At 44.2% G+C, this 27,305-nt stretch overlaps 1 protein-coding gene across 1 annotated transcript; it reads left to right on the forward strand.

The window, feature by feature from the left end:
- Positions 1 to 2,320: 2,320 nt before the first annotated feature.
- LOC118509045 (serine/threonine-protein kinase meng-po) lies at positions 2,321 to 26,945 on the forward strand. Its single transcript, XM_036049120.1, is given in 3 exon segments — positions 2,321 to 3,633; positions 24,479 to 25,604; positions 25,607 to 26,945. Coding segments are annotated over 2 exon segments (1,506 nt in total). The 5' UTR covers positions 2,321 to 3,633; the 3' UTR covers positions 25,987 to 26,945.
- Positions 26,946 to 27,305: the final 360 nt, after the last annotated feature.

Here is a 27,305-nt window from a genome sequence, read left to right on the forward strand (position 1 = left end):
TATTTAACGCTTATTATGTAAACATCGGAAAGCTGCGTTGCTATTACGTTTTGTTTCTTGGGTATTGCCTGTCTCGCATATTTCAGGGGTCGACAACTTGCCCGTACCGGAATTTAAATGCGTTATAATTGTTTTACCGGATAAAATATTCCTTTTTGAAAGCATTGTTAAAATGACCAAACATTTGAAGTGTTATTGTTTATTTATATAATTGTCAGTCATAACTTGCAATAATACGTTTGCAGTGTATGAAACAAAATTCATTCAATTACTATCGATGCCTTTTTTATTAGTTAGCTGTTTCATTTATTTTAAGCACAATATCTGTAAAGTTCATTGTTTCTTCTTCTTATTCTTCTTCTTCCTTGGCACTATAACCACGAGAGGTGGCCTGCCATTTCTGGTTTTCTGCGACTTAATATTACCCATAGTAAAGTAGTCAGCTCCATGTACGGGGAGGCGGTCTGGATGGGATTTGAACCACCCTCCTGTCGAGTGAAGACCGGCGCGCTTATCGTCTCGGCCAATAGACCGCCCCAGTTCATTGTTCTCTATCTATCTATCTAGCTTACTTAACATAACTATCATAACCTAACATAACCCAGGGTTGGGTGCATATAAAGGATAGAAGTTTTTTTCATTTAAGCTGTATAACCATAATCATTACAAGAAAAATAGCTCAAAATATTTCTTAAATAGTTTAATGTACTCAGGACTAACTAACCAGCTACAGGAAAAAATAGTAGAGGAAGCAAATAGAAGCCAAGATCTCTTAAAGTTGTAGAGGAATATAAATATATATTTTTTTATTAATGAAGGACGGCCTGGTCGTATTGCTAGTTGTAGAGGAATATAAGAAGAAAACTCATTGATTTCTCCTATCACTTATTACGTTCAGAAAAGAAGTAACCGTAGAATTGTTTTATCATAAAAATAAGCTAACGGGTAAAACCGGGGCGGTCCGGGGCGGGACTACTTTGCTACGGGTAAAATTAAATCACAGGCAGCCAGAAATGGCAGGCCAAGACTTCTCGACGTTTTAGTGCTACGCCCCTTACAACGCAAAATCATTCAAAATTCTTTATATACTTCATGGCGAAAGTGGGAAGAAGTCTAGGAAGTTCATATGCGGTGCTTATTACAATAATGACGGTGAAAACCTCTTCTGAAAGCTTTGGGTAGGACAGATTCACTGTTCATGATGAATATATTGTAATCGATTCTTCAAAGGCCATATCTAATGTAGAAAATCAGTGCCAAATTTTGCGAAGGCATGTGGCAACATATTTATAGAGGTCATAAGCCAAGTAAATTCGTGTATAAAACAAGAATTTATTACAATACCATGAATCGGATATTGTTTGAAACATGGTGCCTTTTGTGTTATGACGTGATGAGAAACACTGTAAGTAGATTGATATAGTATTTAGCTATTTTTCTAATAAAATTTAATTGTACAAATTTTATTTTTTTTCCGGCCAATATAAAGCACAAGCTGAAAGTATAAGCCATAAAAATTTAGCAGAAATTCAAAAAGTGAACGGTCCGTTGCCCTTTAGGTTGGTACTATTTAGCATAACTCTTATGAAGTCGTGGAAAGCAGTAGTAATCCAGTAAAAATAAGTGCCTTTCGCTGTCACTGTAATATTGCTGCATGTCCAAAGTTTTGAACGCATATAAAAGTTTCCAATATGATCACTCAAATAGCAGGAACCGTCGTCGTCTGAAACACCAAACCTTCGTCTGATGATTTTCGTTTCATGCGGATGGATGGCACGGATGGATTTATTTTCCCAAATCTGAGCACAAGGAAAACAGCAAAGTGAAACCAAAAAAAAAAAACATAAAGAAAAAAGTGTATGTATCACCTCTCTGTCACGAATGCGGCAATCGTTTTCAAAACACTTGCCTTGTCGTTCTATTGCGCTGTTTGCCCCACCGGTGAGGCTAAGCGCGCGCGGAATGGTGGAAACAAACCGATGAAAGCCGATACCAGTCAGATGCCAAACGGCGGCCCGCGAAACGGTTGGCTGCCAGCTTCGATCTGCCACTGCCGGGATGCGTTGATGGATCGCTGCTACGGGGACCTGCTACGAGCGTGTTTCGGTGCCCATGTCGAAGGTTACGGGTGCGCGGTTGACGAATGGTCGGTTTCGTTTTCGTTCATGTTCCACAGCATCACAGGCTGGCTGGCCTTCTGTCCCGATGCACGCCTGACTATCGCTCTCGAATGCTCACTCTCGCCCATCCGTTCACTCTCACTTTTGCTGGAACGATGCTCAGAACCCTTGCTGCTCCTGAGAGCAGTGTAGTGGTGGTAGTAGTGGTTTGCTCTCGCGCTAGTGGTCGTGTGGGAAAACTCGCTGAAGCGGGAAAACTCATCCACCTCAAGCGGCTGAACCAGAAAGGACGACAGCAGATTTCAGTTTTGTGTTGACGATTGGCGCGTGTAGAACGACCACCGTGCTAGCAAACAAACCTGTGGCTCGTTCGTGGACAGCCTTTTAGAGATTTATCATTTGTTGTGCAAAGTGGAAAGACGGGGAAGAAAAGGAAGAAATTAAATTCAGAAATACAGTGTTAAACAACAAAGTGTTTTAATAATGGCCACTTGCTCGTTCTCCATAGGCAAATGAGCTACTGTTAACCTATCATCTCCCTGATAAACTGCAAACTAAAACAAGTAAACAAACGTGTGAACGCACATGCACTACAGGTGGTTTGTTCAATAGGAGGAAAAAACCCGGTTCGAGTAGTTTTTTATGTCAATTTTTCATCACTTTCCTTCACATAGCCCGTGAATGAATGTTGGGGCGGTCTGCGTTGATCAGTCGATAGTTTACCAAAGCCTGCTTTATGAAGCCGTGTCATCGGAAGCAGTTCGTTTGGTTCGGTAGCTAGACTAAACAAAGTGACGTCGGTAGTCTCCCCTTCATCCGAGAGTCAATTTTGGAGAAAAACTCCGCCGCCATTATGTGTGTACATAGCTTCACTGGACGATTGGTGTGAAGAATGCTTGCAAGTGTCTGAAAAGCGTGCTATCGTCACTTGCTGTTGTTGTTGTTAACGCAGTGAGAAGTGAAACTGTGAGCGAGGTGAGAGATATGAAGGAAGAGCAAAACGACTAGAAGAGAAAAAAGAGAGTGCCGTAAAGTGTGCTTGAGTGAAGGAAAATCGACCGACATTGTGGAAAACGCGCGTAGCGAAGGGATAAAGCTGGAAAACAAACGTAAAAATGTAACTTTTACGCGAGTGTGATTGCTGCGGTACGGAATTCGGTTTGTTTTTGATTAGCTTTGTTTTAGTTTTCGGTTCGTGCTCCATTTCGTACTTCCAGTGGATAGTTCTGTTCTATGGTCAGTGGCATAGGGTGCGATAGTTCGACATGGCATTGAAGATGTAAGCTTTGCTGGAAGAGCACAAAGACCGTTTGAAAGGGATATTAGTGAAAGTATGTAAACTATTGTGCGATATCGCTTCGTGTGACAAAAAGGCAACAAAACAGAAAAGATTGTTAAGGGGCTTCCAAAATTGGTACAGAAAGCAAGCGATGGGACAGTGAAAATCCTGCAGACAACGTTTGTACAAGACAAAACTGGCGGTCACATTTTAAAGGATAACATTTTTACTTAGGTAAGTATTGATTGATTTTATAACATGTTCGTTTAAGAACAGTGGACACCATTTTAATCCTCAGCAGATTAAATCCTTTCTTGAAACAAATTCTGTACATTTTTCATATTGGATTAGTGACAAGATTGGAAATTGATTAAATTTCGTAAGATGGCACGTTAATCGTACCAGCGTCCGTAATCCTTCTGGCGGGATAGAAAGAAGCCAGCCACGTTAAGCAAGGACAACTCCCAGCGTTGGCTAATGCCTTCATTTAAGCGGCATTGAAAGAAACCTTTTTCCCCAAGGCAACAATAGCTTGACCCGGTAACAATCACGACTCTATCCATCGGTCCCTCGTCAGTAGTGCCCAGTGCTAATTGTCAGATGACACCTACCGAAGACACATCGGCAGGGAAGGAAGCAGCAAACTGTCTTGGTTACGGAAAGCGCGTGCCTACCGTGCCTGCCCCACCTTTTCTCGGGCGGCCAACGGTCAAAGTCCTAATGGTTAATGGTGTGGTATGGCTCTCTAAAAATAAATGTAGTTGCCTGAGCCACGGGTCTAATCTAAGGATTGGTTCGGCCGCATAATGTGACGATGTGGATAAATTGAACCATCGATCTACTTTTCTATTTTTGTTGCCGGCGAGTTAATGCGATTGTATCCCGATCGTTGCCGTCCATCACGGTAGCATAAAATATTAATTCCGTAATACGATGCTGCCACGGGACACGTGCGTTTGTCTCTGCGTAATGGTAGTAAGTATTTGGGGTTCCTTAAAATATCGGAACAAATGAAATAATGAAAAGAGAGCTCCAAGAAATGGATGGTAGTGTACGTTTGATAAACTCGTTATTATTTATAATTTAGTATTAATCGTTTTCACAACGGTTGGTGAGCTGTGATTTGAATTGCACAGTGGAGTAATCAGTCCTGTGTATGGGTATTTTGCATCAAACTGGAATTGAATTCTTACCGGGCATGTCGGTTTTATTCTTCGTCTAGGCTTAACGACTTCTTAAGGTCATGCCTGCCATTTCTGGCTTACTATGCATCTTGATATCATGTGAGTTGAATAATCAGTCCTCAATAAGGTGAGAACGATCTGGACGGGTTGTGAACCCCGAACCTGCCGTATGAAGACCGAAGGCGCTGTTGTTTCTAACACTGGTCCATCGTTGAGCTCTTGCAACTCTGTTATTTATTATTATTAAAATGTTATTGAAATTCATAAAACTTTATTATGCTTTAAAATTTATGCTTAAAAATCTTCAAATTACACTGCAAAATGCAAACCTCTTTGATTAGATTTTTTTCCTTTGGATTAGTTTCGTACAATTCTTTCTGCTATTCTAAATTAAATGTTTTAGGTTCAGTTTTTTAGTATTATAAAAACAGATATCCAATTTTTCTATGGCATCCCAAAACGAACCCTTATTAATTCATCCTGTCAATGCCGCCCAAATCTACTACGAACCTTTTTGCTCGTTAGACTAACATGCTCACAGTTTATTTATTTCTAGACAATGTAAGCACTGTAAGCACGATAGAAGTTTTATTCGAAGGGTAACAAAGATATGAAGGGAATGAAAAATCCTCCAACATGGATATATCAACATGACCCTTCTCGTTTACTTCTTTGCTTCTTTTGCAACACTTTTCCTTCGTGCTTTTCGTCGGTGCTGGGGGCCGGCAACATCATTGCCGGCCACACTTGTCCGGCGGCACAAGGCTGCGACTAAATTATGCTACTATTTTTAGCTTGCCCTAGAAGAAGGCCGAAGCATAAGCTACAATCCCATCGCTGGAAATCCACTTAAAACTCGCTTGTCGGGCTCGAGCGTGCGTTCAGCGTGCGGAAGGAGGCTTGTGAGTGTTTTTGTCGTTGTTTCGCTTCTGTTTTTCCCTTTCTATCCGTTTGAGTTTTCCTAGAACTGTAGCTTGTGACAAAAAGTGTACATCAACTCTTCCCGTGGCAGTCGGTCGCGGGCACGGCATAGCACGCAGGGCTTTGAGCATTCTTCGCACACGGGGGGAAAAAGATGTAAAGGTAAGGTAGTACAGGAAGCAGTGTGAAGCTCCTTTTCCGATATCACGTTCCAGGTTTCTTTTTTAGGACGGGGCGAATGTCCTTTGGCAGCGTTTCGTTCTTACGGAAGTCGTGCGAGCGAGAACTGGAAAAAGAACTTTATTCGATGTCACATTAGAGCGGATGTTCTTCGTACCATCGTACGGCATGAGATGGGTTGTACGATAATTCTGAAACGTAGTACGAAAATAGAACCTGATAAACCGGCGTACACTGTGGAAAAGAGGTTACAGTAGCTGGAAACGCTGTAACCCAACTTCTTGAATGTTTTTTTTTCCAGCCGTAATCAAATCATTCTTCTTTCCTCCGTGAGAATCGCTGCAGGTGAAGCGAAGCTTTTCCCGCGATACATTTCGACATTTATCTTTGCCAACACCAGCAAACCCACATGTATGTACTTCACGGTGATCGATCGAGGATCATTGGTGAAGGTAAACATCGTTCCCGTGCTCGTACCAATTGGTTTCGCTGGCTGATGAATTGGTCGAAAACGGTCCATATGCTGTACGTCTTTGGCGTAACGCTTCTCCACCGGAAGAAACTTATATTTGGTTATGTCGATCGATGAGGGATAAACGGTGGACAAAAACAAACACGGAAAAGGATGGTCGTTTGCAGACGTTATCCTTTCCGTACGGAGGAAATTGTAATGGATTCCGAGCGTCGGTTGGACTGTGTTACATGGATCATACAGTTTGGAAAGACGAGCGAATCAGATTACGATACATACGAAAGGGATGCGGATGAACTATTTACCCAGTTGTATTGATAATAATTTAATTTGAATCATTACCTTTTACTATGTCTTCTTCTATGGCACAAAAATCTCGAGTGGTCTTGGTCTGGTCTATCTGGATTCATTGATTAAGCTTACCGGAATACGGAAGGACAAACCGGATGGGATTCGTTACAGTTCTTTTACATTATTAACTAGACCAACGAGGCATCATTTTGGCCCATTAAAATATTTTTATTAAATTGTACTCACATATATACTCACAATTTAAGTTTGTTCAATTTCTGAATACAATCATAATATCAACGGAATGATCTCATAGTTCAAACATTAGGAAACGAAAAAAAACCATAATTTCATCTGCGGCTGGAATTCGCCGCCATGTCGTCGTCCAACTTTTCCAAGGTTATCTGGACGGGATGGTATTTGCCTCCCTGAACGTCCCTGATCTTGGAAAGTAAAAACCGGCGCGCGACAACAGGCACCCGAAAATAAATCCCTCACATTGTGAATGCAAACAAACTCGAATGCAAAGAAAAACCGCTCCGCACGCACGCCCGCCCATTTGCTGTACCACTCCTTGAAGAATTCTTCTTGTTCCAGTGGAAAAATAACGCACCTTTTTTGCTTCCTACAAGTTGTTTGCACCTTTGCGCTGCCCACGCAGCCGAATCGCGCTGCTGAAAAAGAAACAAAAAAGGAAGAAAGAAGTGTTTCAGTTTTTCGGCTACGATATTTATTTTCACTCGGTCCCCGATCAGGTCCGGCGTGCGTGTGGTGGTAGGTGGTTTTCACGTCCAAGGTTTGCGACGAGTTTATTCTCTTGAATGGACTTGCAATGAGTAATGGTAGGATTCGATAAATTCTAAAGTGAGGTAGGACTGCCTGTTGTCCACTTTTTGTCCATTAAGCTAGTCCTCGGGTCGAAGTCTATTGGGCGTGTATAACATTTGCCATAAGGTTTAGTCTGTTCAATTATTTGGTTTACGTCGGTGTAGGATAATAAAAATCATCGAGTAGAGTACTATAATCAAATAAATATATGCAGTATATTTTTTCCCCAATATTCATGTTGTTATTGAAAGTTTTATTTAGTATGCAACTTGATTAAAATATAATTTAATTAATTATAATAATTTTAATATTTTGTTTAATTAAATATAATCATGTGTCGGCCTTACAAGCTTAATGGCTTACAAGCTTATTAACATCAAATGGTCAATTGTGAAAAATGAATCATTTTTATGTCATATAACTGAAAACGGTCATACAGAACAAGAAATATATTCACGTAACGAATGTTCCGATAATTAGGAATCAGGACGCAGGCACGCCACCCACAGGTAGACTACGGATGTGCCAAACATAGCTAGTTCCCATTAATGCTCCTTTCCCAGAACTTGTTACCGATGTCCTTTCTAGCGCTCAGGCTAGCCAGCAACGGTGGGCGCTTCTCTTACCTCAAGCCCACCTCCTACCGACGCTCGTCAACAGAGGCTACCTTCAGGTCCAAGGAATTTTATCATCTAATTGAATTCCAGTTCCAAGAATCTAGGAAATAGAAAACACTCGGTTCTTAAATGGACGAAATATGCTGCACATGATTTGCAATAGAGTCACTGTTGCTTCCGACGGCTACACACGCACAGGCATGCGCATTCTCGGAACACATCGCCAAATATGGCACTAGTAGTCGGCAACGGCCACTCAAGTGTCGAAGTAGTATCAGGCTGAGAGCCTTTTGAAGTGAGGCCATGTTCTTCCGGTTCGAGTGGGACGTGGTACGATTGAGTCAGATCTTGAGGTTTGAAGTGGATGGGCCATATTGGTTCCTCGTAGCACCGCACCCACACGCTCCGATGGCAGGAAAAGTTCCGGGAAAATTTTACGGTAGCCACACTCTGACTGGTTACATCGCTGCCAAAGCTCTCGTGCGTAGCAATTTAAATGAAGCTCGTTTGTGGTAAGATTTCCCGGGAAGGACGAAATTCATCCAGTAGAATATTCACTTATCACGATGGAGTTATATTAGATCAAGCAAGCTTAAAGAGTATTTTTCAAGCTTTGTTTTGTGGCTATGATACTTTCCTGTGCCTCCTATAGAACGGGATGGAAGTAATGTAGAGAGCCCTGCCACATTTTGACTGACAAGGACAATGCGCTCGATAGCATGTCACCACCTGTCTTGCTGAAGTACGATTGGCAACACGATGCTGACATTGGTCTCCCACAGCGAACGAAAATGAACTGGCAAACTCGTTGATATGGCAAACGAACGAATCACTATTCCTGTAGGTGGTCTTCTCCTCGTGGAGATTGAGTGTGTCCCCAGCAAGCGCTACTATCGATTGCTCCCCAATATACATTGCGCTCTGGACAAACTGTGGCTAAAAATAGCGCTTCAGAGGTTCATTCTATTTCGGGACAATCATCTTTCCATCACACTCGTACGCTGCAAACAGACGTAGCAACTGTATCAGCTCACTGAAAGCCTCGGTTACCACCGGAAGGCTGACGGATAGGAGTTTTCACTGTTCACGGCATCTACTGCAGCGGAAGCAACAGCTTGTTTGGTGGCTTCATCATCCACTCATCGGTGGATACATTCAGACAAGTGCACTGCACGCTCAAGAGCGAAACATTTACTGCCGGCAAGCGCATTGGAGGGAAGCTACGATGTATTTGTGTACGTTTTCGGTGGAGGTGGATGTTGACGGGACACCCTAAACCCTATATACTTTATGTGAAGGTTCGCTCCAGTTGCACAAGGAACATGGGTAGAAGGGGTAGATAAGCGTGGGACATGTTGAGTTTGTCATCCCTTCTCCAGCCATCCAGTTGGCACTGTGGGATGCGTTGAAAGGGTCTATCAGCAGCAGCAGTAGCAGCTATTTTGCGTTCATAATGACCCACCTGTAGTTAGCAGGCGGTATAAGAGAAATCTTCATTGAAAATCGGTTAAATGGCTCTTGGATGGGTCGCTGTACTGTGGGATGGTCTTCATATGTCACGAAAAACCACTACTTACTCGGTTCACCCACGTGCTTACATCGACACGTTTTCAGGGATGTATGTATGTGTAACAAGTGACGAGAACAGAAGAATTTGGTCGTTTGGTGTCGCTGATGTGGAATGTGTCTATTTCAGATTAAACGAGCTTTCCAGTTTTAGATGAGCTTTCCTTAGATATGGAACCATAGCTTCAAAGTATGATAGGATATTGTTAAATATTTTTACTATGGAACATTTATAATAATTTCAAGGACACAGCGTATTCTCCATCGTCCAACTGCCATTGATGTTTGCAACTTTATGCAAATTGTAAAGTAAACTCTGCGCACACATTAATTTCAACTGTCACCCCTGTCATCTCGGATGCACCCAGCGACAGTTGAATGCTTCTAAATTGGAAGGTTTTCGACCTTGTACCGCTGCTCCTTCGAAACGGCAAGTCCTAACCATAAATTAACTTGTGCCAAAGTTTTCCCTGCCAAGCGCTGAAGGTTGAAGCTCACTAGCCTAGCGCGGGGAACAATTTGCTCATTATGCGTTTATTTTCACCATAAATTAGAACTTTCCACCAGTTACCATGCACACCGTGTCTGTGTGTGCTGGCTGTGTTAATTGGGATCATTGAAGCGGCTTATATTAATAGACCACACCAGACAAGGGTGCTGAACTTGCAGCAGGTGGCCTGTTTACCGGAAAGGCATTAAATCTGAGCGGTGTAGGTTGTAGCTCCGGGTCACAGATCAAGGGGGGGGGGGGGGGGGTTATCGGTGTACTTGCTCCAATCGATATCATTAGTTATGATTATTAGGAATTGAAATTTTTGTTCGCTATCCGTAGCAGTACATTAATTTGTACGCGCTGTTTGCTCGCGCACGAGCAGAGATGTGGAAAATTTCGTGGAAAAAGTGCTTCATTATTTTCTGGCAATTAGTGCCTGGGATAAGGATAAATCCGTAGTAATAATCGCTAGAATTGGGATGGAAATAAACAGTGAACGAAGCTGTAGGAGCAAGTTAGTAGAACCTTTTGTTATGTTTTGTTCTAGGAATGAACAGCTAAAATGAGACAGCAATCATTCCCTCAATAGTGTGCCACAAACATACTACATTTGAAATAAAGAAAAAAACTGATAAATTAAATTGAACTATTTTATCATTTTTCAAAAATGAATCTCAAAATTAAAATATTTTTCAAATCAAATAATTGACATCCTTCTCCATTCAGGACTTATATTTAAAAAATGTATGCGTCACTTGAACACGATCATCTTCGTATTATTTACTCTTGCATAAGCGAAATAAATGTCTATGTTCGAGACCGAAACTCAGCTCTATCCATGTGCGTTGGTATGCAAGAGGTCCAATCCATCCACACCTCAAGTGGCAAGCTCGAAAGCGCAAAAAAGGTAGACAAAAGTGTGTGAAAAGAATTACGTTTCCAATTTAGCTATTTTTGTGCGAATGGCCACACCACACCAGACCACGGAGCATTGCAAAATAAAGATCTTGTTTCTGCTATCGGTTGGCAATAGCTTGACCGACGATTTGCCTGCCTTTCACACCGCAGGCATGTGTCGTGCGTGGGCCAGTCGAAGTAAGACATCGATTAGCTGCTGTTCGTAGGCAAAACCGACATGAGAGAAAGAGAAACCCGAAAAAAATCGCACACATCTAGGTACCGAAGCGCCGATAAACGATGAAAACCAATTCCTCTTTTTTCCAGCCGCTGGACCACCCCGGTGTCGGGTGTGGGTGTCGTCAATGATTTCTGATGGTTTGTTTTACTTTCACCCGCTAAAGCACGTAAATATGTGTCGTATTTTTGTTTTCGGTTTCAATTCTAGAACAACAAAATAAAGCACGGCGCTCATTGGCAAGATAATAAAATGTGGTACAGCATTAAACCCCCCGGGAAACGTGCGGCAATCGAATGGAAATATCTATTTCCACCGCGGTGCGTAATCAGGTTTTATGAGATTTTTTTTTCCGTTTCGTGTTGCTTAGTGCAGGAATTCGAATTCGGATCAGTTAATCCCAGTCAGTTAATGGAGCTGTGTGTAGCATAGGGGGATGGTTGTTCAGAAACGAATTGATACACACAATCTCAAGAAAACAGCAAAAGTAAACTGAAGCACTGCAACGCTTGTAAAATAAAGAAGAAAAACAATTATTTGTTCAACAATGCAATTTCTTCAGAATTTTGGTCTCAACAGCTTTAGGGAAAATGATCGTAAGCGCTTTGGTTTAAGTATTTCGCAGAACACTTGAAAATCTTCATTATTCCCATTCTTAGCTCCACCATTTCCCATTCATTAAACGGTTCTCCAGAATTACAAGTCATTCACCTTCAACGAACAATATTCCTTTCATCGAAAGAGCGGAAGATCGATCAAAGTGTTTGTGTCCTAGTGGCAAGGTACAGGCATAGGTACGGTTCAACCATATTCCCAAAGCGAGTCTCCAGCAGGATAATTTTCATAAACGGAAGTGTTTCCTCGTTCAACTGCTCACTTTGAAGTAACGCGTAAACAATGCCGCCTCGAACGGAAGCTCGAGAGCCTGAATGTCCGGAGAAAACAATTAGCTTCTTAGAATCGCGTCTATTTTAATATTGTTTTAAAACGAAATATAACAATTCATCAACTTCGTGCGCTGGTTCGCACCGATATTTTAAGCTGGATCGCAGCGAAATATGTAACGTTCGAAGAAAACTTATTTCCTTTCGCGTACTTTAGTGAATCTGGGTGTTTCCATGTCTGAAAATTCACCAACGGCTAAAAGTTTAATCAACTCATCGTAAATAGATTGGAAAATTTTAATGAAATCCCTCCATCCCGCACTGGTTCGTTCGACCGTGCACTGCGCACCAACCCTTTAACAGAGGTCGATAGAGAGGGTGAGAGAGAGAGAGCTAGGGCCACATTCAACCGGCCATAAGATAAGATTCTTAATTTAATTTGACATTCTTTACCACAGTGACAAATTGCTAGAAACGCTTCCCTCGCCGGAAAATTCGTGGGCTGGTTTGCCCGACGCCCGACGCCAAACCCATACAGATCAGATTAATTGAATAAATCAAATTTTAAGATACTTTCGATCCGCTTGACTCTTTCGCTGTTGATGAAGAAACTTTCGTCGGTTGGAATGCGGTATTCTAATGGAAGGGTTTAAAGGGAAGTGTAACCCTGAGAAAATATACAAAAATAACCTATATATAGTTTGTTCAGTCTATATTCTCAACCATTGTCCTTGTAAAAAACTGCTTCATTATGGCCGTGTCCGGTACAGGAAAACACAATTTGCAATTTCCTTCCCCTTTGTCACGATCAGTTTTTCATCTGCCGTACAATACATTGCATGTTGTACATTGCATCTGCTGGTGCCGTGGCGAGTTTTCCTGTAAATGGCATGATTTTATTAAAAATGTTTCAATCCAATTTCCAACTAATGGTGGCCGGTTCCAACGCTGGCACTGTCTGGCGCTTTAAAAGAGAGAATGAAGAGACCTTCAGCGCGTTCGAGCGATCGATTGCGGTTGAATAGAGTACCTGTACCGGTGCACTGAACCATTACGTATCGTTGGGGTTTTTTTGCTGTTACAGCAGTTACCTATCCGCGTCGAGAGCAATTCCAGCAGGAATGGAGGGTTTTACGTGTTTTGCCTCAGCATCCGGTAATAAATTGCCCTTTTTTACCGAGCGCGCTACGTTACGTTATCCTTTCGATCCTGGTGAACGGTGAGAATCCTGGTCCGCCGGATTGCGATACCGAGCGTAGGGCAGAGCCCGAAGAGTGCAGGCACACTTGCCGAGAGTAATGCCGTAAGTTATCGATTGCTGCTATTTTTAGCGGGTCTTGTCGCTGAAGTGTATCACTAATTTTTTTGGCTCGGTTCGACGTGAACGACGCAGATAAACCGTGCTAACAACGGCACGTGACGGGAAAGCGGTGGCGCGAGCCAGGAAGCGAATGATTATGTAGACGTCTTACGGCTTATGGGATACTTGTTGAAGCCGAAATAATAATGATTGCATCTCGGGCGGGAGTGTTACAACAAGCTATAACCGTAATCGGTATCGTTGCCGGAAATGACAAACTGATGGTGAGTGAAGGTTTGTAATTGAGCTGTTCGAGTTCGAGTCTAAGGAAACGATGCTACTAATTAATATTTAAAGCGTTACCTAATGAAACGGCACTTAGATTTCTTGCTTATTATTAAAAGTTACAAGTCTCGCAAGTCGTAATGCTCCACTGTCCTTCAAAAGTACGACTGAACTTGCCACAAGAGAAACGTGCTTCTCTAGTTACTGTTCAAGATAGAACTTTTCCGATACGACTACGATGGGGAGATTCGTTCGCGAAGAAGACAAACTTCAGTGTGATCGATTTTTGCCCGGGGAACAGCATAACGCGCTGCTCCTTCGCCCAGAGTGGACGAAGAATCAACCAACTTAAGGAGCAAGTAAACCGGCTCCTAAGTGATTACCATTTTCCATCTGCATCGAAAGTAGCTTTCGCAGTAACTGGTGAAGAAGTTTCCCGAGAGCGCCCACGGTTCATTGCACGCCAGTTTTCGCAGCCATTTCCGGTATTCTATCGTCTGCCTCGACCTCGATTATGGTTTTGTAGAAGGGCTGGCGTCCTTCGCGCCAAATCACGGCTGCTTGTGGCGTTACTTGAAGGATGACTATGGAAGGGATCGTGTGACTTCACAAGTCCTGATTTCTCGAGGGAAGCTAAAAAATGTATTCAATTTCTAGAGGGAATGGATGGGATGCTGGAGCAAAGTCTTCTACATCGAGAGCATTTTGCTGGTCAAGAAAATTTGCCCGTTGCCTGCATGCAAACCGAATGTGGTAATTCTCAATTCGTGGAGTCGTGAAGAATTAAGATTTTGTTGAATGAGATTTGCGAAATGTTATCGTAAACATAGTTGTGGGTTTAAAATATTTTGTTTTCTAAAATAATTGCCTTGAAACCGTAGAAAGATATCAACAAAAATAGAAGAAAACCTTGATGTGATACGATCACTTTAACATGGAAGAATGAAAATCGTAGTGATTTATGCCAGAAATCTTCTTCAAATTCGTAAAACCGTTAAACGTTTAGCGTGATGGGACATGTCGTTGATCGTCCCATCGGGTATGATTGATTCTCTCTCGCTCTGTCTATCCTTTTTTCTTTCCTCTAGCTCTCGTTAGTTCAACCAGGGTTATTTTTTTATTTCACTTCATTAGCCCATCACAAGGCCATACTACCGGTGGGCATCGTTAGCATGGTAAAGGAGGACATTGCTAAAAATAATATCGCTCATCTTTTTTATGAACACGATTAATCTTAATTTACGCAGGCACCGTGTCATGGACGGTGAAAATTCGGCAAACCGCTAATTCGATCCATTCTTCGGCTCTTCCATCTCCTCCCCTTCAGTGTAAAAGGGGTCGCACGTCCCCGGGCCCTCGAATCGATCGTAATTTTGCAGCTTTTTTTTCTTCAAACGTGCGATACTCTTTCATCATTCTGAAAAATTTACTTCGACACTGGTTGTGAGGCGTTATCGTCGAGTACATGCAAAATTAATCATCATTTCGCGTAGGAGTTTTGGGTCGATTTTTGGGGAAGAAGTAAAGCAACACTGACTGATTCCAGTTGGGCGCAGCGAGATAATCATGAACAACCACAATCCTTTGGTCTCGAGGGTCCTCTTGCATTGCCTGTGTTCGGTGGGCTACACGTGGGCTGCTGCTTTTGCGGCGTGAATTTGATTGATGTGCTGCTAGCGATTTAGCAAACGGGATCCCGTTTGGTTGTACGCCACGGTTTACGCTACGCCAACGCCGGAAGAGGCGCCACAATGGTATGAAATTTCTCAGTTTCAGTCACGGTGAATGAACGTTTTTGTCCGGTAATGCTTGAAACGCCATCCCAAGGTGGAGCGGGTAAGTTTCTGTGTGCAAGTGGGTTCAAGTGGCATTCAGTAATCGGTAAAGCTGCCCTTGAGGCAGAGTGGAGCAAGAGCAGAGTTAGTGGGCATCAAGTGCGAGCCTTTTTCCGGATTCTCAAGACTCGAGCACCGATATTTTGAGAGCAGGTGATTCGGGAGTGAGCGATTTGTTTCCCATCTATGCACGGCAAACGAGCATTGACAGCCGACCATTTGGTGTCGAGTCATTTTCATTTGATTGTCGCTTCCTGTGCGAATACTTACTATTGCGTGATGAATGATTCCTAAATAGATTGATGGTGATGGAGAAAGTTGAATAATAAATATCCATTCTATACTTACGAGCGAGAGTCGTAGGCAGCTCCCGGTAGGCGGAAGACCTGCTAAAACTTAGCTTGAATCAATCAAAATGGAAATATCCGAGAAATCGGGATGACTAGTAGTACTATTGGTACCATGTAAATGAATTCCGAGTAAAATTAAACTATTCGTTTCACGATTGGCGTTTCACGTTTATACGATTGGCGTATCGATCAGTACTCAGACGAATATAGTTTCACGTCAGAATTCATTGCATCAGAAAACAAGCCGTATTGCCGGCGAAACTTGTTCTACGCGAATGAGTTTCCAACACGGTGAAACTAATGATAGTTTCTACTACCGTGCTTCGGGTGGAAGCAATTAATTTTAACTTCAGCCTACATCCGACCATTAATCACAGCTACACATTTTACCACAAAAAGGGCATTGGAACACCCGTTGGACCAAACCAACTAGCAAACAGGCCGTCAGGCCGGTGGTTCCGAAAACTCGTTCCAGACTGTAACGCACGAGCGGGAGTACATTGGGCAAAGTTTAGCTTAAACCACAACCGCACCGGTGCAATCGATCGATCACAGCGCCAACTTCCGGATACATCCCGCCGACGTCATCGTCGATCGATGCCCTCCCAATACGCCGCGTTTGATAGCGTTGTACGGTCGAACGTTTATGTGGTCGGGGCCCGATGCATTCAGCCACCGCAATCGGGGCTGGTAAACGAAAATTGCACAGCCTTTTAATTATAAACATTGGATCATGCTGTTGCCAGTGGCGTGTGCTTGCCGGGGCAAATGCATAGTTTGGAACTATTTTCCATCGCTCTCGCACGCGCGTTTGTGTGTGAGTGTGGTTAAGCGAGGCAAAAGCGAAGCAACACACCAAGGCTGATTGCTTTGGCTGCCCTCATTGATAGGAATCTTTATTGCTCGATTTTCACCACGACACCACGGCCAGCTGTATGAGAAGCACCAGGCGTCTCCATCGGTTTCGTTTCGGTGAAAATTAATCTCAACCAAGCAATTAAAACCTACTATAAAACCGGTTTCACCATTAGCTCGCTACACTTTCATTATGGAACCAAGGCGGGCCAGTGCATCCTCGTACGTTTGCAGTAGCGTTCTCAGGATGATGCTATTTAAATGCGATCGCCTTGATCGAATGTGGCGTTTGATCGTCGCAGAGTTTGTCCAACCGGGAGATGTACAATCCCGCTTCGCGTAACCCTTCCCGCTCGATACTGTTCCAGTATCTCTGACCAGCTGCACGAACGAGCTATGTGTGGATTTCGTTGACCTTTGGGAGTTTCTTAGTCGTTCTTTTTTTGTCGGTGGCTTGGAAAGCGAGAAATTGTGGAAAACACTTTTATGATCACCGACGGCAGCGAAATAGAGTGAGCAAAAATAAAGCAATAAAACGTGTGCCGTACCGAGCTCAACGTAGCACCGTAAAACAGCGCACGGCCGTGCGTGACCCACTCGATTGTCGTTTATGGGCGTCCCTGGAGGGATAAACACCAGAGTGTGTGCTTCACTTAAAATTCCGGCCACACCCTCACCGACCGGACATTCCTGTCCGGCGTGCTACAGATGCCCGGTGACAGTGGGAGAATAAATTTGTTTTCATATCTGTCAAAAATTTAACGAAATTTATGATCACTGACGCGGTTTTGTGAATCTCTTACTACCACGCTTGTTCGCGAGGGTGTCATTTTGAGGGCAGGTAGAAATATGTCGGTGATGATTCATGGAACCAGTCTTTGTGAATCGAGATGTAAGTTAATATGTTCATAAGATAACTCGGAGAATGATTTCTTTTTGTTACGATAAATTGATCGAATTGTTGGGTTTGTGTGGGCTCAAAGATGAAAGCTACTTTTAGCATGTGATGTTTACTGCTCCATATGCAATCACATCCTATTAAGTAACGTATCATCCCAGTTGTCGTGACGATAAATTAGAAGCGCTCTGTCTCCAACCGGCTCGCGACCTGCTGCTCTATTGCTAGACTCTCGGAGAAGCCGTTGAACCGGCCAACCCTCCGGCTAGAGTGAATCACTTGAAGGCGACAGCGTGGCTGACAGTTTAAATAAACACATCACCAGACGAGCAGGTCGCGCTATGTCGAGCGCTAACTGGAGATCCACCGGGTCCCCAGCGCTTCGCAACACTCAGACCAACCTACTTTCTTTGCTGCTGCTGCTGCAAAAAAAAAGATAGTAACAAGATTGCGACGTTAAAGTAGTGGAAAAAAGGCGAAAAACAACTAAAACCCATCGTCTTGTCGACCGTTTGGCTGGCTGAGTTGGTTGTGATGGTCCATAAAATCACCAGCAGTAACTATCCCGGCGCGAGACCGCACGCACAGCAACCTACGCACACAGCGAGACATCATTATACGTACGCAATAGCGCACACAAGGATAAGATGGGGAGAGAGATTCTGGTCCCACATCGACCCCACACAACAGACGCGTCCATGAGCGTCTCTAGACAGCTGAGGCAGTGCGTAACGAATCGTTGGTGCGTCATCGCGTACGCAAAACCTTTTTGCGCTCCCCAGAAGCAGGGACCCTGGGATGTGCGGGGAAGGGTGTAAAGGGGAGACACAAACACTTTTCATCGGATAAACTACCGATGGGTGACAAGGAAATCTTTTCATCTTTATTTCAGCGTGTGGAGGTAGAATCATGCCGGACTAGAAACGGGACACGAAAAGGGAGAAAGAGTTGGAATGATAAAAACGGGAAAAGCGATGGATACACTCTACGGGCAGCTACCACGCTACCGATTTGTTGTTGCTTCAGTCTATGACGTGAGCGAATACGGGCGAGAACGGTCTGTGCAGAACGCATGTTCTGAACCTGAAGAAGCAGCATGATGGTGGTAAACCTTCACCAACTCGGGACAATGACTGCAGAGCGATTGTGTGGAAGTGAATGGGACGAAAACAAATCCTCAATATCACTGCTGACGTCATTGTGGCATTGTAGAACGGAGCGGAAGGTTTGGGTGGGGGGCGCGAGAACTTTGTTGGGTGCGGCGAAAAACACACACAGTAACGTGAGAATCTCCAACCTTGTTCTTGTAGCGCATTTTCCGGATTATGTCGAGGGTGGGTGTGTGTTTCGAACGCGAATGGAACAGGACGAAGATTTTTTTTGCATGAAGTTACCTCAATCGGGAAAAATGTTGGAGATGGGAACATGTTTGGTAGAACGCTTTGCCATGCAAATATTTTTTATCAATTTGTAAGAACAACAATCAGTTTGATTTCATGTTTTGAAGTTCTGGATGAAATAGGATACTGTAACTTGATGCGGTTTTGAATAGCAAAGTGAAGCATAGTTGATTGAATTTCGCCGTAGCTTCTCAAGAGATTGCTGCCGGTCTTCATACGAGAGGATCGGATATCGAATCACGACCGGACTAGAGACAGGAATAATCACTCTATTCGAACAGAGTACATGGGTGGTTATCAGAATTTGCTAACTCTGTAGAGATTCACGAAAAAATAGTACTCTAAACTAATCCTTTAATTTGAAGAGTCACTAGTCGGCACAGAGAGTGAAAGTCTAAAAAATTCTTTATGCTGAGTTAAAACCATAATTTCTTTCCTGGACTCAACTCACTCACTCACTCTGACTCAGTGTGCGCTTCTTAATCCACGCACTCAAGAAGGAATGACCGGGGATCAAATCCCTTCATGACTCGCATGCAGTAATTAACCTACAGCTACGTGTAAAATATAGTTACAGAAATCCATAAAGCCAAGTCCTTTCGAGGTTGTAGACCAAAGAACGGTCCGACGGAGGCAGAGGCGATAGCGGCGCCGGTCATCTCACGGGATGAGCGAGGATCAAATCCCATTGCGTCTTATGCTCAGCACTGACCTTCCAGCTACGAGTATAATCTAGTCACAGAAAGCCTTTCAACTGTGGTTCAAGACTTTTCAACGTTGTAGTGCCAAAGAAAAAGAATCAAATCTCCTATCTAAACCACCCTCAATGATTTTTGCAATCGTATCTGGATATGTATATGAACTTTAAAAACTTGATCTACTACACTTTTCAACATGGCATTCTATCACATGGTAATGATTCAATTAATCGCTACAAACCAGCCAACTGCATACAATCCTTCAACGGTACAAAGTCTCTCCTGCTCGTCCACCTAGGTCTGCTGCTCGCAAATGACCGAATCCATTATCGCCTCAAAACAGGTAGCAGAGCTGCATCGGCAGTGTATGCTAACGGTACGATGCACAAGCAAAACCCCAGCCATGAAACGGATTCCATGGAAAGTTGCCAGCAAGCACACTCACGTGCACATGGACCCGCACCGTGGCTACACACGAACGCTTGCACCCCCTGCGAGATCGGGATTAGAAATTTTCCCGATTGGCGTCATTGGACGCGATTGGCACGGGGCGCGATATTGAAATGAAGCAGATCGCCTTTCCATCGTGCATCGTGGGGGTCGCCGCAGTGCGATTTATTCTCTTAAATCAATCAAAAATTATTCGTCCTGACATGTTCCATCTGTTGCGGGTTTGTTAGCTGCTACAGCAGCAACAGTAACAGCCCGGGACTGTTTCGGCTGGCGATCGTTTAATCCATTTCTGTATTTCTATTGCATTTGGTTCTCCCAACCACCCGTATCGGTGCGGTTTGTCCACTCTTGCCCGTTGTGCACCACTCAACATCAGCAACTCGAAAGCAAGCATTTGAAATTTACAGCAAGATGCTCCGTAGATATCGCACCGTAAACTTACAATCGATCGAAGTTAGGCGGAAAAAGGGCAAATGTTCTTCTGGTAGGAGCACAGAAAAATCTGCTAACGATTGATCGCACTTGAGCACCCTTTTGCTGCGGTAAGTCAATACGCTTGCCAATACATTAGTTCATCCTCCGCATCTGTCTCCGCCGATGACACGGAAGCTTGGCGTTATTTTACACTTGACGCAATGCATTGGCATTGGTGCCGTGTTTCGGGCCGCTTTCGAATGACGCTTGAATAAGCTAATTTAGCATGATGTCAGGGCGCGCTCGAAAGGTGAAAGATGCAATCAAGATCACTGCTTGCGAGCAGGGGGTTCGACCACTTGGACACAGCAGTGACAACGATCGAGACAGCATCGATTGGCATTTCCGACCTGACTTGCATCATTAGTTGGCCGACGACGTTTCCATACGACGAGTCGGTCGCCTGGCGAATGGTCATTTACGGTTGCAGCTGGAGCGGGAAATCGCCGTCTCGACGCCGGGTGCCAATAGTTTACCGTGGTTCGTAGTCATATTTTTTTGCTGGGAATTTGCTTACAGTGGTAGCACATGCTTGCTGATGCAGAGAGGTACAAGTTCGAGCGCCATTTCAGCACAACGTACGACGACTGCTAGTGGTGTCTATTTTTATGTCCGTGTTTGACATCTCGGTCTCGGTGGGGCAGACTGCGATTATTGCTTTTTAAGATGAGATGCTTTCGCGAGTTCTGGGTTCGTTAGAACGCACAGGGGTGAGGTCTAGGTGAGGTGAGGAACATCTACAAAATGTTATTTTCAGCATCCGGTTCCATATTTGGACCGATAAAAATACCCTTTTTCCATTTGCCATAAGTAGATTATAGAAAAGTGATTTGATGGTTTATTTTGGGCAACATGACAAAGGAATTTAATTTGCGTCTAGATTAGGAACTTTTATATTTGGCTCATTCATTTCATTGACTATTGAATTCATTAATCTGTAATGCAATCAACAGTCACCAGTAAGGCAGGGCATTTTGGAAAGGGCATTTGAATTAATCTCACCATAATGAAAGATTAGTTTTCGATTCGAGCATTCTCTTATCTTACAAAGAACGATCAATAATTTTTATATTTTAAACAGCTCTACTCCATTTCGAAACATCCTCAGTACGTATTGACCAATTGACTCCGGCGTCCTGCAAACTTAATCCTATTTTCATCGAAACACTCAACGAAAGACACCATTTCCAGCGTTCCGGGAGTGTTGAAATATGGGCACCATAAATCCTATTGACTCCCGGCGTCCAAGCACCGTCATTTGTCACCGGAGCGAAAAGGTTAAGTCATTACGTATTCCTGCCAAGCGCCGCAAAACGTGTGTACCGTTTGTTTCGCCGTTGTGCAGCGTCTCCGGCACTGTCACAATCGCTCCCTGGAGTGAAGTTATGATTACTGATACTGTACCGAGTGTTGCTATCGTAGTCCAAAATGTTTCACCGCATCAACCGTTCAAAAGTGAACCCGCTGCGCCCGGTGTGGATTACGAAAGCAGGTATTATCATCTCGGGAACCATCCGTACGACGCTCCCATTTAGACTATTTCGGTTCCGAACTGCTAGCGTACAGATGAGTGAAATTCCCACAAGAAAATCAAACCACTTGCTGATGGAATTTACGAGCGGATGGATAAAACATGCAAAACGGAAAGCCAAAGTCGAATCAGAGGATTTCTTTTCCACCACCCAATTCGTCGTGCGGACGAATGGGGTAGATCCTGCAGAGAGTTAGCAAGCAAGCAAGCTAAAAAAAAGCGTTCGTCATCGTGCGAAATGGAATGGAAACGTTTTCACGTCACGTCAGCAAAAGGGAGGAGTTGGGTTCATTTACATCGAGCCTTTTTGCCTCGCAGACAGGGACACGCCGATGGACCCGGCGAGACAATGGTAATTCGACCCCGGGCTCTGTGCCAACCGTCCCATCCGAGAGCACGGATCCAAACATTCCAGCACCAGTATCTAAACTTTCCGGGCAAACTGAGGCAAAATATAATTTATGCTGCTCGTCGGGCGCACCGGAAACCCGCTTCAACAATCGTTTGCGTCATCGTCGATTCGCTTTCGTTCGTGCCTGTCCGCACGGAGCGGACGAGAGAGAGAGAGAGAGAGAGCGATTCAACCGTTCTAAAGTCGTCGTGTTCTTTTGTGTCTTGCCATTGTCCCTGAGTGACGTCACAGCGGAATTGGAAAGCTGGACTGGGGAGGTGATCTGTGGCAACCATGGCAACCTGTGGCTTTGTGAGGTAGTCAGTCAGTCCCCGAGTGGGTGTCCTGTGTTCCCTTATCAATTAGCCACGCGGTTGAGTGCCGGTGGGGAAATGGAATTTACGGACCAGCGAACAAATTGTGGGCAAATGTGCAGGAAAAACGGAAGCCAAAACTTTGCCCTGGCGTGTTTGTGTTGTGTGCCACCGGCTCACTTTGGCTTTGACGTGGACAAATAAAGCGCATCGTTTCGCTTCGCTGGAATGGTAATATCGGCCCGGTGCCTGTGGTATCATGCCCGGACCGAATGAGCGCGTCTCGACCGGAAGCTGTCGGATGGTTTTTGTGTGTGTGTGCGAGTGTGCGCAAAAACTAGCACACAAAATGGCACTTTTTCGAATATTGTCGAGCGTCGGGAAATATGTTTCCCCGGCTTTGTGGCTTAACGGAATGCCACATTGAGTTGTAAAAGGAATAAAACTATGGTTAGTTTAGCTGAATGTGACTTAATTGATATGTCAAACTGCAAATACCTTCCCTGACATAGGGCCGAGACCATTTTACTAGGAAGGATTTGCGTGTTTACTCTCAAATAACCGCTCTTCCTCGTAGCTTTAGCTCAAGGTGTTCTTTAAGTAAACTGTGCAGCGAAGAAATTGCTTGGTCGATCAAATCGAATTAATATGTCTCTGTATCGGCTTGCTTCAAATAAACGAAACTGTTTCTTGGCTCTTCTGCAGGCAAATGTTTCGCTAAACCGTGTATCCTTGTATCCTCAAGAGGATACATGCTAGCATGTATACATGCATCCTTGAGAGGATGATGCTAGATATAATAGAAAAACAACACAAACCCTTCACTGGCACTATCCAGCCAGCAACCGAGCAACATGATGTAACCATTTCTAAGCGGTGAAAATTGGCGTGAAAATGGTCACCGTCATTTGGGACAAATGAATTTCACCCTCCCCACACGGTAACCCTCAAACGAACACATTGGAACATGTGTTGCCGATGTGTAGACGATGTGAGATGCGTACCCAACCCAATACACACCATTTGCGTAGACGACGCACGGTCTTCACGGATCGGCAAACGGGCAGATGTAGCCGGCAGCCTCATCTCTCCGACAGCTTGCACGGTTCCGCCAGCTTGCCACCATTGGCTGCACCCCGTCACTGGAGGACAAAAACTCTCGACGAAAGGCAGACGCCAAACCGATGGGCAATGTGCGTGTTTAAAAATAAGAATTTATTTATAGTAGAACGTGTGTTTAAAATAACTTTTCTCGTGACCTTTTTCCTCACCCACAACCAGTGGCCAATCCCTGGCAGCTTTGTGGAGAGTTTACGAAGTAGCGCGTTTACGTCTTGGATCAGCAAGCCGTGGAGAATTGGCGTGCTAGAGCGACAGGGATGGATCGTACGGATTCTTTCCATCTTGCACACCCAAACGGACAATAGTTTGCCAGTCTGTCAGTTCGCCATACTGCACGATCGAACCGGTGTGAACAGGGTTAAAGATTTAAGGGTGTGGGATCTAATGAACCGACGATCGGATCGCCTGTATCCATTCTGCTACTAAATAGTAATAGTTATAACTACTTTGTTGTAATAAGTGATCATCAAAACAATCATTCACTGATCGAACAAACTGAATAAAAATTACAAAATGAAAGCTAATAGTTAAATATTTTTACAAATGATATAGTCTTAGATAATTTACTAATGACCACTCCTCTCGATCTGTTTCTTCCTCAGATGAGAAATAAAGTACCGACCGGCGCCATCATGAAGCTATCCGAGAGCAAATCCGACACCTCCATCATTGCCAATCTGTATAAGTCGATCAACCACAGCTACCGGCGGTTATCGAACACGAGCAACGTGCTCCATCGCATTCCGGAAATGGAGATACCCAACATGGCGATCGCCGATGAGTACGACATCGAGAAAATGATCGCCGAGGGCTGCTTCGCCAAGATCTACCTGGCGCACCATCGGCCAACCGGCACGACAGTGGTGCTGAAAGCGATCCACACCGAGCTCACCAGCCTGAAGGAATTTGTGCGCGAGTTCCACTACAACTATCAGCTCAGCCATCACCCGAACATCCTCAGCTGCTACCAGGTGAAGTTCCAAACGAAGGAGTACTACGTGTACGCACAGGAGCACGCACCGTTCGGTGATTTGGCGGCAAACGTGGGGGCCAGTGGACTGCCCGAAAGCAGCTGCAAAAAGATCGCCGAGCAGCTTAGCTCAGCGCTCGGTTTCATGCACCTGAAGGGGCTGGTGCACCGTGATTTGAAGCTAGAGAACGTGCTCGTGTTTACGCCCGACTTTTCGCGCATCAAGCTGTGCGACTTCGGGACGACGACGCGCGAAGGGGTGCTGGTGAGCAAGAACAACAAAACCTGGACCGCCTTTCTGCCGCCCGAAGTGCTGGAGGTGGTGAAGAACGAGCGGTTTATCTGCAAGGCATCGTCCGATTCGTGGCAGTTCGGGATCGTGCTGTACGTGTGTTTGACCGGTGCGACACCGTGGAAGTCGGCGGACTGGGTGCGCGACGCAAAGTATGCCGCGTTCATGAAGTATCAAAAGCGCGAGACGACCAAAATTCCGGACAACTTTAGACGGTTTACGCCCCGTTTGCTTCGTGCCTTCCGACGCATCTTCGACCACCGGGACGAGGATCGGGCGAAAGTGACGGACATCATGAAGTACATGAAGAACCGCTGGATGGACGGCAAGATTGCGGTGTCGAAGTCGGCTTCCAACATTGCCAGCGTGGGCCAGCAGTACCAACAGCAGCACCATCAGCACACCAACTCCGATCAGGACTCGGTGAAGTACATCAACCATCGCGAAAGCCGCAACTCGTTCGATGGAAGCTTCGGGCACGGCGCATGACCAGCGTTGGAGCACTGACGCCGGACTCGGTGCCGGGCTCGATGAACCTGGCCGGCCCCGATCACCAGGATGCGATCAAAAGCAAGGTGTGGGACTGGTTGGAGTCGAACGATCTGAATGCCAGTGGTAGTGCAGATGATCTTACATTCTGGAGCACCAAGGATACGAAAACGTTGCAGCTGCAGCACCACCAACACCAGCAACAACAGCAGCGGCGCCAGAGCGTAGGAGGCCATCAGCTGCAGCAGCATCAGCAGGATCTGATCAGCTTCAGCGAAACGCACAGCACCATGACCTCCACGAGCATCGTCCGCGAAACGAGGACCATCACCAGCAGTGGTGCAAAAATGTTCAAATGAAAACCCCTCTAACCTCAAATTCCACCTAGTGTGAATGCGTGAACCGACAGTACACAAGTGAGAACAATACTCCTCAGAAACTCTTCTTACCCAATACACATCAAATCGGAGCACCGAACGTGGCCTGGCGTTCCAGCGCAGCGTTCGTTTTTTTTTTTCGGTAGAGTAACTAGCTAGTACATGTGATTATATTAATTATGTGTGTGATAATTGCCAAATGTGAAAAGAATACCTGTAGTGTGTAATGTCAGTCGAGCTCCCGATGCCCACAGGGTTTCACCGAACGCCCATCAGGTTACGTAATTTGTGGTAAAGTTGTGACTCCATTTCGTAGAAAAACATTTATGCGTGGCCCTTTGAAAATTGAAATCCAATAGGAAACTTCAAAGGTTTTCGGAGCGAGTCGATGGAGTTGTACGGTTTAGGGCAAACAACATGGTACCGATTTTGTAAATGTGTGCACAAGAATTGATAGTCTCGAGAGATAGAGAAAGAGATAGAGGGAGAGAGAGAGAAATATATATATGTGAGACGCGTTTAAAACAGAGAAACAAACAGGGAGAAGTTAGCCATTAAATGTGTTATCTTTAGTGAACGTGATACAGTATAAACGAGGGTATTTATACATATATACACATATTCAGATATACTGAGCTGTGTATACATACATATTTATGATACTACTTTTAGAACCAACCAACAAAACACGGGAGTTCGTAGCCGATCGAGAAGGGGAAACCAAACTGCTCACAGGAGTATTAATTGCTTTCCAAGTAAGTGTTACCTTGTTTGTACTTCGTAGAGTGTTGTAGCGAAACTAGTGTTTACGAGAAGAAAAAAGAAAGAAGAAACCCATAGAATGTACTCAAAACTAACCGAAGCGAATGCAAACCGCAAAGCATAGCGAAGCGCATGCAATGAAATATAAGCTAAGCATATATATATATATATATATATATATATATATATATATATATATATATATATATATATATATATATATATATATATATATATATATATATATATATATATATATATATGGGAAAAGCTCTAAGCTCTAAGTAAACGAGGCAATAATAGATAAAAGTGAAAACAGCAACCTAGAGATAGCAAGGGGATCAAACAAACGGAGAACGGACGATGATTTACCTTAATGTTTACCAACCACAGCAACACTCAACCAAGCAAACAAACAAACAAACAAACAAACAAGCATACAAATACGATAAGAGCCGGTAGGAATGTGTGGTAGATTTTTTAAGAAGTAACTTTACTCTTTTGAATGACAGAAGCGGTTGGCCGACGATTGTACATAT

Source organism: Anopheles stephensi, chromosome 3 (genome assembly GCF_013141755.1).
Source record: "Anopheles stephensi strain Indian chromosome 3, UCI_ANSTEP_V1.0, whole genome shotgun sequence".
Classification (NCBI taxonomy): Eukaryota; Metazoa; Arthropoda; class Insecta; order Diptera; family Culicidae; genus Anopheles; species Anopheles stephensi.